At 41.3% G+C, this 12,750-nt stretch overlaps 1 protein-coding gene across 7 annotated transcripts in view; it reads right to left on the bottom strand.

Moving 5' to 3' along the window:
- Positions 1–6,044: 6,044 nt before the first annotated feature.
- Positions 6,045–12,750, bottom strand: part of SPAG1 (sperm associated antigen 1) — a 72,437-nt gene continuing 65,731 nt past the window's right edge. For 5 of the 7 annotated variants that reach the window (XM_006029267.3, XM_025210737.1, XM_025210736.1 and 2 more), the window contains 3 exons: positions 12,311–12,469; positions 8,580–8,954; positions 7,658–8,409 (listed from right to left, as the gene is read on the bottom strand). In XM_006029267.3, the coding sequence (XP_006029329.1) occupies positions 8,278–8,409; positions 8,580–8,954; positions 12,311–12,469 (666 nt within the window). In that variant the 3' untranslated portion in view covers positions 7,658–8,277. Of the gene's footprint in view, positions 6,400–7,657; positions 8,410–8,579; positions 8,955–12,310; positions 12,470–12,750 lie in introns of those variants that run through there. The other 2 variants (XR_324513.3, XM_006029268.3) reach the window with 2 other exon arrangements.

The following is a 12,750-nucleotide window of genomic DNA, read 5'->3' as shown; positions in this document are numbered from 1 at the left end:
ATAAAAATTTACCCTGGTAAAGCAAATATAACTACTTTGCCCTCAAAGGATTGGTGTTCTTAATTGCAAGGTCCAGTATTTTTCAGAATTATTCACTAACTTTCACATATGGTAAAACAAAGCCAGTTTCTACCCACCAAAGAAGAATTTGCTATAATAGAAAATTAATTTTGCTGATTGCAGCATCCCTTTCATGGATATTAGATGAAGTGAGATAGTAATATTGAAATACATCATATGGTTCCATTTTGACTGTTTGTAATTCAGTTATGAATGTTCGTTGGAAAGAGCATAAGGTACATTCAAAGGTGCTTTAACCATTTTACATCCATGAAAAAACTTGTGATTTTATTGCTGTAACGGGATTTATTCACTTACACAAGGAGGAAAAGCTCTGTATAAGAATTTTTGATACTTGCTCAGCAAATGGAGTATTTCTTGTTGTATATTGCACTTGCAAGTATACATGTTACTCAATACAGAAACTAGCTAATCATAAGTATTACATGAACTCTTATTTTTCCAGTGCTGGTATTTCAAAATAGTTCCTTTAAGCAAAAAAAAAAAAAAAGCATCAGAATACCTGGAAAGATCCTGGCAACTGGAGCAACAGGTGCTGTTAAGTCTTGGCACAACGATTGCAACCTCCTCTAGTGAGAGCAGCCTGGGAAAGTTCTGCTCCTCTGAGGAGGTTTGTTTTGTGACGAGTGAATCTTTTCATTACAATTGATTTTTCTCCCTGAAGTAGTATATTTTTCATTCCATATACCAGGATGAATTGGACTATAAATAGATGGCTATTTAGCAAGGTAACCCGACTGGTGTGTATTAATGCTACCTTTAAATAACATCTTAATTAACATGGATTAATGAACCATTTTTAAATAATTATTTTCTAATATAAGCACTTTTTGAAGATAACTTCTGATATCAAGGCAACACTAAGCATTTTTTGTTGTAAAGCTAGTGAGCCAAGCCACAGGCATTAAGGGGTATAGTTTTTGACAGCAAACTAAGGAGCTATAATTGCTTTAAGTATGAGCAGAAGCTAAGAATCAACTGGGTAAAGGCAAAAGTAAATTAATCTAGGTCACAAATAGAGGGAGACCTACTTGGAAGAGGTTTGTGAAAGAGGAACAAGACAACAGCCGTGGCAGGCATGGAGGGAAGCTGCTGCACAGTTTGCCTAGACAGTGCTAGGACAGCACACGTTGCGGGGATGATGGAGACTGTGCTGCTCTGAGGCAAAAATAGTAGAATTCAGATGGCACAGCCTGGGGTCATTTTCCTGAGGAAAAAGAACAGGGGCCTGCCTAAAACCTGGGCTGGCTGTGGCAGGCAGCTGAGAGGCTGCAAGCAGCTGCACTGGGGTCCACAGAGCCTCAGCCCAGCTCACTCGCACGCACCTCAGGGCAGATGGTGGAGAAAAGGCCAAGAACAAGGATTGGACCCCTCATGGCTCCACCCAGTCATCCACCGTAAGGCGCACATGCTAGGCAAAATGTTTGTGCGCGCCATGCTATGGCCTGCGTGCTGAGCTGACTCCTGCTTTAGGTGCAGCAAGAATCGTTCCAATGAGTAGGATCCAGCTGCATATAGCGAAGCCTGACGCAACACCAAGGTTCCTTGGGGAGGGGGGCATCAAGCAAGTGTGGTCAGGAGGGGAGGGGAGACTTGCAAATTGGCAAACCTGTAAACAGCCACATCCCTGCCAGGATGGGGAGGCCTGACTACGTGGGCTTCCTGCTCCAAGTTGGCATTAGTACAGTGTGCCAAAGCAGCTGCCATACTCCTGCTGCCTGTCCCAGAGTTGAACAGCACTGGAGATCAGGATGTTTTGTAAAGTTCCTATTTATGAACAGTAACAGTGATTCATTTTTCCATCTGACTACAGGAAAAATGCTCGGGCTAGGGAAGAAGCAACAACAGCAGCAGAAGGAGCAGTAATTCTACAGCAGCTTAACCTTGCTTTAGGTAGAGGCCTGACATGAGATCCTGTGAGACATCGGTGCCTCTGCAACCTTATCGAAGAGCTGCATGTGGCCTGAAGGACACCATCCCTCCTACCCAGTCTGGGCAGGCCTCACCTGCTGCGTAGGCCGGCTGGTAACATGAAGTTAGCTTAGCATCCTGTGTGAGCAACATAAAACTTGCTGATAATGCTGCAACGTTCTTATTGTGTTGTTCATTGAGAGACCAAGAAGGCCTAGGCCAGAGGAATCAGCATTGGGATACATCAACCACTTGGCCAGGAGCCTTTCTAGGACCCTGGAAGGACTTGCACCAACATGAGTCCGCCTGGGTTTGCATCAGTGACAGAGCCCATGGACTAGCAAGCGGGAAGGCAGGGAAAGATGGCACCGACAGGGTTTAATTTTAAATAACGGACTTTCCTGCATGCCTGTTCTCCCTCCAGCAGTCTCCAAATGCACTCACATTTGTATGTATCAATTTCCAGAAGGCCAAAACAGTGAAAAAGCAAGTTATTTCAACTAACAGCTGAAATAACATTTGTTATAACCAAGTCTCCCTTCAGCTTCTTAAAAGAAGCTGTTTGCCATGATGTTCTGCATAGCACATGTCTTCCTAGCATAAGAGTATGGTACATTTTCAAAGGTACTTGGTGGCTCTGCAGCTATTGTAGCTGATCCATCTTCATCAGTTTAGGAATGCTGGCACACAGAAAGAGCAGGCAAGCACCATCAACCCTGCATCTGTTCTATCTACACAAACATTTTCCTCATTTTTTTTGGGTCATTCATCTTGAAAAGGGCTTGGCCTAGAAACTATCCTGAGCTGTGTGTACACATGGGGTTGAGAGCAAAGGAAGCAGAGTACGGTCTACGCCACTGAAGAAACCGCACATGGGGCCGGAACAGTTTGGCCATTATCTCCTGCACCACATGCATAGGGAAGAAGTATGAGCAGGCTGAGCCCAGCCTCACTCACTTCACTAGGACATTTAAGGCTTGAACTTCACTTTTCAGCCTGCCAAGAGGTGGCCTTCACTGCTACACAGAGCTGTGAGGGTCATCTTTCCACTAGGCATATGCTACCTCATCCCCCCTGGACTTCCACTGCCTGCTCAACTTCAATCCCCCTTGTCTCAATTTGCAAAGAATACATGAAAGGCCACATTTACAAGACTCCCAGGCCACTTTTACCCCACCACTTGCTACAAAAACATCTTCACATGACTTGTTATAACAGTTAAAAAACAGTCTCATGTCAGGTCTCCATCTATTCACACCAACCTGTAATAACCCATGGCTGATCAGTCATTCTACTTCTAGGTGTACAAATATTTCACTTAACCCTGTTAACATTTGAAAATACCTTGAACTCTGAAATGTATGAGACTAGCTGTTTCTCAAAGGCTTGATGTCACCCACAGCAGAACATAACAAGCGAGAATGATTGACGCTGGGCATGTAACAAGTCCCATGGGGCACAACCAGTGAGTGGTAGAGGGTCAAACTAGCTACATCTCTAAATTGCTAAGCTGCAGCTCTTGAACCCTGCTGAGGAAAGCTCAAGTTATTTGTAATACAGTGTAATGTGGATACCTACTGTGTGCTGCTTGGGAAGCCAGCATTGCAGGTCATTTACAACAGGCTCTCAGTGAGTGCAGCTGGCCCTTACCTGGTTTGCTCATACACAAAGAAGGAAGACTTGGATTCCCTTGCCCTTTTCTTTGGAGACAGTGCCCTCAACCCCCTGCTATCCCTATGGTAAGTTAAAGGACATGATACCTTGCAGTTGAGCAAGAGGGTTGGTTCCAGAGCTTTTACAAATCGGTTACAGTCTAACCATTAGACCAAAATTTGAATAGGATGGCTGGACAGGAATGAACCTGCCTTGAGCAGGGGCTTGGACTCAGTGTCTTCCTGAGGTCTTCTCTACTTGTCCATGATTTTATTATCTTTAAACATATTCCATACCACGTGGCTGGAATAATTTCAAATATGCATTTGGTTTTACAGTTACATGGCAAACAAATAGATCTATATTTACTGCTGGAGTAATACGCAGGTGGATTCTACCACTACCCCATTCCCACATGAGAGGAGAAGGACTGCACTGAGTTCCTGCTATTATTATTTACTGAAGATGGAGCTGTTTCCCACAGAGCATTTAGGATTAACACAAAGTGACAGCCTTGGCTGAGTGCAACAGTGAAGAACAGAGAGAAAGAGAACAAGGAACTGATAGTGAGGGACTAGGAAGAAAGAAACTGCCAAGGCTCAGAGGAACACCAAAGGGAATCAAAACAGGAACAGAGAACAGGAGTGACGCACTGACAAGCCCTTTGTCCACAGCAGGAGTTGGGACCAAAATGTTCTACTACTACTGTTATAGCAGGTCTGAAAGCTGCTGTGTAGTTGGTTTTGTATGTTTAAACTTTGTTGTGAACAGCCTCCACTGCTGGGCACTAAGTGGCTTCGGTACTGGGAACACTAGTAACAGGAAGCCTACAGTAGCCTGTAGATCCAGCTGGAAACAACCCCCTCCAAATCGTAGTCATTAAAGTATCATAGGGTCTTATCTTAGGCCACTCACTGCCCTTCAGCTGTGGAGCCTGAGGCAAGTTAATACCTGCTGACACATGCCTTGCTTTTGTCACCTCACCCCGTAGCTTAAGTAGGGCAAGGCACCAGGACATCTGCCCTGGGGGCTGACTATGAGGGGGAATGCCAGATTCCACCCCCCGCCCCCACCCCCCTTGGAGTCTTTGCCACGGCAGAGGAAGCCCCACACCTCAGGTAGAAGACATGGAGCTGCTACTCTTCATGCTCAAATTCCCCCTTGTACTGCCAAGGTATCAAAGAGGTCTACTACCAGCTTCTGGATTTCACTATGAGGGCCAGATGCCTAAAGTGAGGCACTGCAGCCGTAAGCCCTTTACTGAACCTATCCCCAAGGCCCCTGGCAGACATTACACTAAGATGTGATTAACCAGTTAATCAGGCTTTAAATAGTAACCCAGCCACACACACACAATGAAAGGTGCAATAAAACAGGAAATAAGACACACAAATTAGCTGTATAAAATCTGTAATAATTTTGTGACTGGTTTCCATCATGCCTTAATTTGAATGTGTGGCAGGGTCCCTGTCCTGTTGCCTGATGCCAGCTGCATTGTGGGGCTCTGGGACAAGCCCCGGTGTGGTCTGGAGGCTGGGACTCTCAATCAGCACCAGTTTGCCAGGCACCCAGATTTCTAGTTGCCAGTGCAGGAGGAGCCCAAGGTCATGATCCTTCTGCACTGACAAGCAGTAATAGTGTGGCTGGGATCTGATCCCCAAACCCCAAATTTCACATCTTGCCATTCATTTGTGGCATGGCAGGAAGCATGATTGTTGGGACCAAGAAACAGATCCCATTGCACCATTACTTGAACATGCACCAGGGGCTCAGACTCATCTCAGCTGTGATGTCTGTCTGTGCCTGGACTGGTAATAATCTGGAAGTCTCCATTTTCCCTTTTCTTTTCTTCCTTACTTCCCCATTCCTGCCATTCCCTCCTCAGGCTCAAGATGTCTGGCTAATAAAACTAGGCCAATCACCAGGAAGATCATTTATTTTTATATCATAACCCTATCCTCAACTTATTTTGGGGGCTTTTGTACTGTAAACCCAATGGGGCTGGAACTGTCTCTATCTCTTTGTACAGGGCACAGTATCCCTGAATGGATCCTTTCTGCCCTGCCTCAGTAGCTTTAAAAATATGCTTATGTTCAGGCCAAGTGGTTAAAAAAATGAAGCTGAAAACTAAACACTTTGCTGGCTGAAAAGATAATGGCAGGCAGTCAAACACAGATTCTGTGTAAACCCAAATGCCTTCCATAAAGTTTAAAAATAACAGAGGTTTGATAACTTACCTCATCCTTTCATGGCAGTATTTATGCCCCCAGAACTTGCAGTGCTTGAGTGTGACACTGGTACTGCAATAAATGGAAATAGGCTCAAGGATGATACAAAATCCATTTCCCCTTCCCGCCCCAGCACATTTGTGGCCAACTACATTATTAAAATTACAAAGGCTTTTAAAATCAAATGAGGCAGGAAATGAAAAGGTTTTATTTTATATACATAAGTTGTAGCTTGACAGTGTTCCTTTAGATATAGTGAAAATAATCAATAGGCTTGCTTCTCCGAGTGAGACTTGAAAGAGTATGGAGCAAAATCTGTGTGCAATCCATATAAAGAAATAAATATCAACAAAGGCAACAAAATGATCTTCTTTCCAGACTTGAGTCCAACACAGAATCTACTTGTGCAAGTGACTTATCCTGAGAAATCATTTGTTGATAAAGGCACTGTAACACCCCGTGTTCCATACGACAGTTCCATGTTTAGTGGTTTGGTGCAAGACAAAATTTCTGCTCACTGCTCATACTGAAAGAAGAAAACCACAGGAGAAGCTTTGGAAGGATTTCGTAAGCAACAATGACTTACTCAATGAAAATAAGAATGGCAAGTAACCTGCCAGGATGACCATAACAAAACCGTCATATAGCCTTCCACTTACTACCAATAATTACATGTCTGCATTTAAAGTGTTCAGCCATTTGGCCCCTTAGCATAATGCAGAACAAATATGCTGTAAATATGTGTTGGAACACATGGCATTCCAACATTGTGTAAATGTCAGAGTTATCTTTGTATCAGAGAACTAGAAAACATCCCATTTAATGAAAACCCAGTCTTCATTGTCCCCACTTACCTTCAGTTTTCTTTGGTTAATTAGCTACATTTCAGAAGTGTGAATTAGGTAAAAATACTTCTCAGTTCCATTAAGCATAGATATGGTATTTGATCAGCACTTTATAAATGTTTAAAAGATGAAGAAACAGAAATTGGCATCTTGTCATCATAAAAAGTAAATGACCTTGAAGACCTAATAACAGGCTGGACAGATGTGCAGTGTCACTGACTGCAAGCAAACAGATAGATACCTGCAGATGGACCAGTCTTTTGACCATATGACAAACTCCCTAAATAAAAGTTAATTATGCAACTTGATTCATCTTTCTTTTAAGTACTCCTGACAGTGACTTACTCTTGATAGCTTTGTCACAAGACAAATCGTATTAGCTATGTTTGAAATAAAGTCTGGATAATTTAGAACCAGAAGTGAGAATCCATAGATTATATCCTGAAGAGAAATACATTGATTTTCTATTAATATATGCCCAAGACAAATATTGTGTATATATGTAATATAACCAAGAAAGGGATGTGGTCAAATTCAAAAAGAAACTATTAAAAGAAAAGCTACATTATTTTGGAAAAAAGCAGTTTCTTTACCTACAAATCTGAAAATGTATACAGTTCTGTGCAAAATAAAGCAAAACTTGCTATGGGTTTATGAAACTATTTTGTTTTGTTTTCACAAGCACAACTAAAAACAGATCATTAATATACCATCCTTTGAAAAGACCATTTAAGTCTCAGATGAATCAAATATATGTGCTCCTAAATGCAGCCCCTCATTCTAAGGATAAATTGAACAAAAATGATCTACATGTGAGCAAGCCACTGAAGTGAAGAATTTGGTCACTGCAAAGTGCCACTTCCTAAAACAGTGCAAACACCCAGAAATCTTGCTTAAAATAATTATGCTATTAATAATTTAAAAACTCTTAATTACACATTTCCATTTAAAAAACATAACAATTTATTTAATAGCTAAATTGCTTTGAAGAGTTCCATAACAAACTAATCTATTTTTATTCATGTTTGCTTTTAACCTGTATTGCACCAAAAATATTTAACTGTTTTTGTACACTCCATGAGAACAAATATGTAATACAGCAGTTACTTTACATACCAGGGGGAAAAAGTTAACACCTTCTGTAAACTTATTTCAACAACATTATTCCTAATAACCCATTTATCTTGAGGACTTGCTTTTACCCAAGAAAATGTGATCTACCTTATAATAAATGAATAGCTAAAACTCTTGATAGTTACTGTAGGACTTAAGACATTTTTATACATTTAATTGATACATTCTTATTAAATCAACATATCCTCAAATATCACCTATGTTATTAAATACAGACATGCATTAGAACTCAACTGGGGTTAAAATGTATACAACTACAAGACAAAAGAGCAGCAACCATTAGATGTGCACATACTGTAAAAAATACAGCAGTTGAACAATTCAGGTAAAAGACCAAGTTCTTCCCCATGCAAATCTGCAGTTCATACCTCCATTCATACCTCAGCTGTATGTGAGCGAGAAGAAACTGTAAAATCAAGTTCTGTTTAAAGTTCATAAACCCTTTTAAGGCTCTCCAGGTCTTCTGATGAAAACTGATGATTATGCTTTTCTGAAAGCAATTCAAACAGATGCCGAACTTGTTCTTTTTCATTTTTGCTAAGAAGAGTCAGGACCACCTGAAAAAAGAAACCAGTACGGGTACAATCAGTGCAGGTGAGTGTTCTGCATTGACTGGTTTTCTGTTAAATGCTGAAATCAACACACTTTCTGTTCCATTAAGTTCTTCAAATTTTGAGTTTTGTTCCTTTTTCTACAAAGGGAAATTAAACAAAAGATATGCTCTTACCTTAAACCTTTCTGCTTTACTCAGATAGAAAAGGTGCTGATAAACAAGACCAGGATTTTTCCCAAGTATATAGCATTCCAATGCCTGGATAAAGATCAGAAACGTATCCCCATCTAGCTTGTTACTTAGCAGCATTGGCAATTTTGGGGGGTTGATGATCATTAGAAGATCTGCACAGGCTGCTTTATCCTTCCGGGCATTCACAGCATTTATGCTCTGACCGAAGTCATAGGCAGTAGATGGTTCTGAAATGAGCAGTTTTTCAGACCTTTTCAATGGCACACCCTTTTCTGCTCCTCCTTCAGAAGGTATGTGATTAATCATAGCATCCTCTGAAGTACTGACCTGGCTCTCCTGTTTGTTGCTCTCAGTCACCTTTAAAAGGAAACAACAACAAACCATTTAAATGTTGATGTATATAATACCTCAAGTTTCATAAACCAGATAGATGAGAGTACATAAAGCAGAGATATCATTAAACTAGTGGTTATCACTTCCTCTTCTAGAGGGAGGGTTTTCAGAGTATGGTGATCCTCCTCCTTTCTCCCAGGTCCCTTTGCAGAAGTAATATCCTAATAGTCAAGCGTCTTAAAATGCTGTCTCTGTGTCAACATGCACCTTACACCTGTCCTCCCTTTTCTAAGGTGAGATCTGAAAGGTTTTAAGAGAAAATTGACCATATAACTAATGACATAAACAGGACATGGACAGTTTAGAACAGTTTAAATGCAGTTTATAACTGAAGCGGACAGACATACAAGCTTGTTAAACTGGTTTAAACTGGAATAGTTCAAAAGTGTACTTGGAAAATCAAGTACTATATTGAACCAGTTCACCATGAAACAGTTCGGTATTAGTGTAGATATCAAGTATTCAGTGACACGTCTGCTCAGTCCTTTAGGCATCCGACAGTGCACTGCTCCTCCCTGCCCCCAACCCCTCATACATACACACTGCTGCAACTGCCCCTCTGGTGGCAGAACTGTACTCTCCCCTTTTTTTCCCTTTTGTTGGCACTTTTATCAACAAGCTCCCTTGCACTGCTTGTTCAATCAATGTTATCTTTCTAAACACCAGCTGTGTTCTCACCACTTCCTCAAGCACAGCCCATCAGACCCTAAGAACCATAAAACACACTTCAAATGCAGATACAACTCCAAGCATTTTCCCCAATGGCAGGGTTGCCAACTGACTACAAACTTATGGGCAGCCCATAAAAAAATAAGGCAAAAATGCTTGTCCATAAGGTCTGTAAAAAATGGAGCTGTCCATAAAAACTAAATAATGATGAGCTTGATGGACAGAAGGAGCACAGCAGCACCAAGCAGTGTCTGAACGGGAGCTCAGAACCCAGCAGGGAGCTCTTGTCAGGGCTTTGTGGTTCACTGGAGTTTGTGTAGCCCTCCCCCCCCAGAAATATGCTGCCACTCTGTCCCTTTGGCTGTCCCCTGGCTTTAACAGCTGCTTGCCTCAAACGTACAGGGAGGAGGACAATGCAGCTGGGACAGAGCTTCAGGCTGGGAGGGGAAGATGGGGGTCCATACTTGAACGAGGTGTGGAACTGGTGGAGGTAAGGCTGTGGAATGAGCTGGGGTAGGGGCAGCACTGCCTTGGGTCCATTTGGGGGTGAGTAGGAAACCCCTGGCATAGGAGCAGCATGGTATAAAACAACTGCTGCAGTCAAGCAGCAAACTTGTTTTTACTCTGGTGGATGTTAAACCCCACATTTGAATCCTGCCATGTCACTGCCACTTAAGGCAGAAGATTGCATTTGCATTAGGTAAAACATATGAGTAAAAAAAGTCTGGCTGTCAGGAAAAGGTGTGCAGACTGTCAGTAAAAACAAGAAAATTCTTGGGTTGGCAAACCTGCCCCTCAGTCAGATAAGCACACTACAGACTTCAGTCATTTGTGGCTTACTGACGCTTCTTGAACCAATGTTTAGGAGACAGTGGGAAGAAGCAAAGTGAAAACATCCCCAGCCACAGGTCACCTACTTACTGGATGTCTCCCCAAAGCACAGGTGAAAGCATCCCTCTCCACTTGCCCACTGTCATGACTGCTGAGCTGGACACTCACTCTGATGCTCACCCAAATATTGGAACCACAACATTTCACACAACTAATGGGTGATATTCTGGAACGGTTCAACTATTTTGTGTGCCTGCACCCACATACCAGCAGGGTAGGACTGTGCTGGATTCACTGCTGTGACTGCAGTGTAAGGTAGATGTACCCAAAGTTAACTTTAGTACTGGCAGCATACTAGCTGTGGCAGCAAGCACCTCAGCACAGTGCAACTGCCTGAATATTTACCCAGATTTTCTGGTGGGTTTTACTGCCTGTCCTGAGATTTGTGATGCAGTGGCTACTTCGTAGTGAGTACCTGCTAAAAGACCAGCTTCTACTTTAAACTACAGAGTCCCGGAACTAGGTTAATAAACACTCAACCGTCAGTCAGTCTCCTGACATTGAATATCACCCTTTTTGAAAAAGTTTCAAGGGACCTTAAAACATCTACATGTAGCAGTGAATGTAGACATTGCCAGAGCTAGTTCTGAACTAATTAGTATGGGTATCAGGAGCAGTCTAGCCTCATTAGGCTAATTAGCTCTGCTGAGATATTAGCTCTGCTGAGATACTAGCTCAGGTAAGTATAAAAGGCACTCCATTAACGTGGAGTTACATCACTGGTCTTACCCTGCTATTATTTTCTCTTTTTCTATAATCCAGTAGTAGCCCCCAATTGTTGTTACTGTTAAGGGAGGTTTCTGGATCTCAGATGTGTTACATCTTGGTAAAATGAAAAAAACAGCTTCTCACTCATGGCCAGTTACATAAAGTACTAAACATCTCTTTGGCTTTGAATTCCTGCATGAATGAATTATCCATCCATTATGTTACCATCTACAGATCCAGTTTTAACAAAATTCATATATTTTTGAAGTTACAGGTCCAAATTTTAATGTCATTAATGGGACTGTATTGATCAGTAGCCAGATTTCTTGTAATAAAAGTAGAAAGAAAGAAATCTGTTCTTATTGAACTAACACAGTTACCAACCCTAAGCATCTAATTACAGAGAAATCCCTTCTTTGAGTGATTCAGTATTGAACACAGGACCTGTGTGGATGCCAAGAAACTCAGCTTAACTGATGTTTTCACCCACTTACACCGCTTGCTTGTTTTACAACATCAAAACTTAAGGCACAATATCACTCTCTGACCGTTTTGTAGATTTGCGCACACATGCTCTAGAGCTTTATGTATATTTGGGCTTCTGTTCTCTGATCCAATTGCTAAATTTCACTGAAAGGAGAGTCAGAGGTCCTGTTGGACAGCATACCTCTGCTGGCTCAGCCACAGCAACAGGATAGCATAGGCTGTGTTGGTTCTATATAAGCAACATTTGTTGCCCTATCAGATCAGATGAGAGACATTCTGAAAACTCAACAGTAAATGTCCTCAGCTACCTCCACCCTAAACTGTTTTGTCCAAGAATGATAAATAGTTTCTTTCTACTGGAGTTATGGATGTTCCCCAAAACACTATAGACCTCATTGGATCAAACACCACATTTAATATTTCAGTACACTGGTATGCCTTAAAACAATAAACAAATTAATACACGTAGTTAAAAAAGCTATCAATATTACAAAACAAGATCTAAGTTTTAATCTTATTTAATGTGCAACTTCCCTACGGATTACTTTTCACAATAATGGAAATACCTCATGAATTTTGATTTTCTTTCTTTGCTTTTGTTGGCTGCTGGTTGTGACATTAGGGTTAAGAAACTGGGTTATCTCCTCTAGTTCTTTCTTTGCTTCAGCAACATTAGGATCTATACAAAGTACTTTTCTGAGATCATCAACACTGGCTTGGTAATTCTGAAAGTGAAAGGTGAAACAAAATGTGTTCATAAAACTATTCCAGAGAGTAAGATAAGAGAATTAGCTGAAACTGCAATGGTCAACTTCACAATTACTTTAAAAAAACAAAACTGGAATACTAACAGTAAGTATCGTCTAAACAAGACTTAAGATGCACAATTTTACTAAAGAATAGGCATGAGAATAGGTTTTTTGTTCTTTTAAACTAATATTTTGTAGCCAAATATGTACAGGTGATATATGTAAATATACACATTGTAGATCAAACTGCTTGGAGA

Source organism: Alligator sinensis, unplaced genomic scaffold (assembly GCF_000455745.1).
Source record: "Alligator sinensis unplaced genomic scaffold, ASM45574v1 scaffold974_2, whole genome shotgun sequence".
NCBI lineage: Eukaryota > Metazoa > Chordata > Crocodylia > Alligatoridae > Alligator > Alligator sinensis.
Note: the sequence above shows the minus strand (reverse complement) of the source record. Positions and strands in the feature narration are given on the sequence as shown.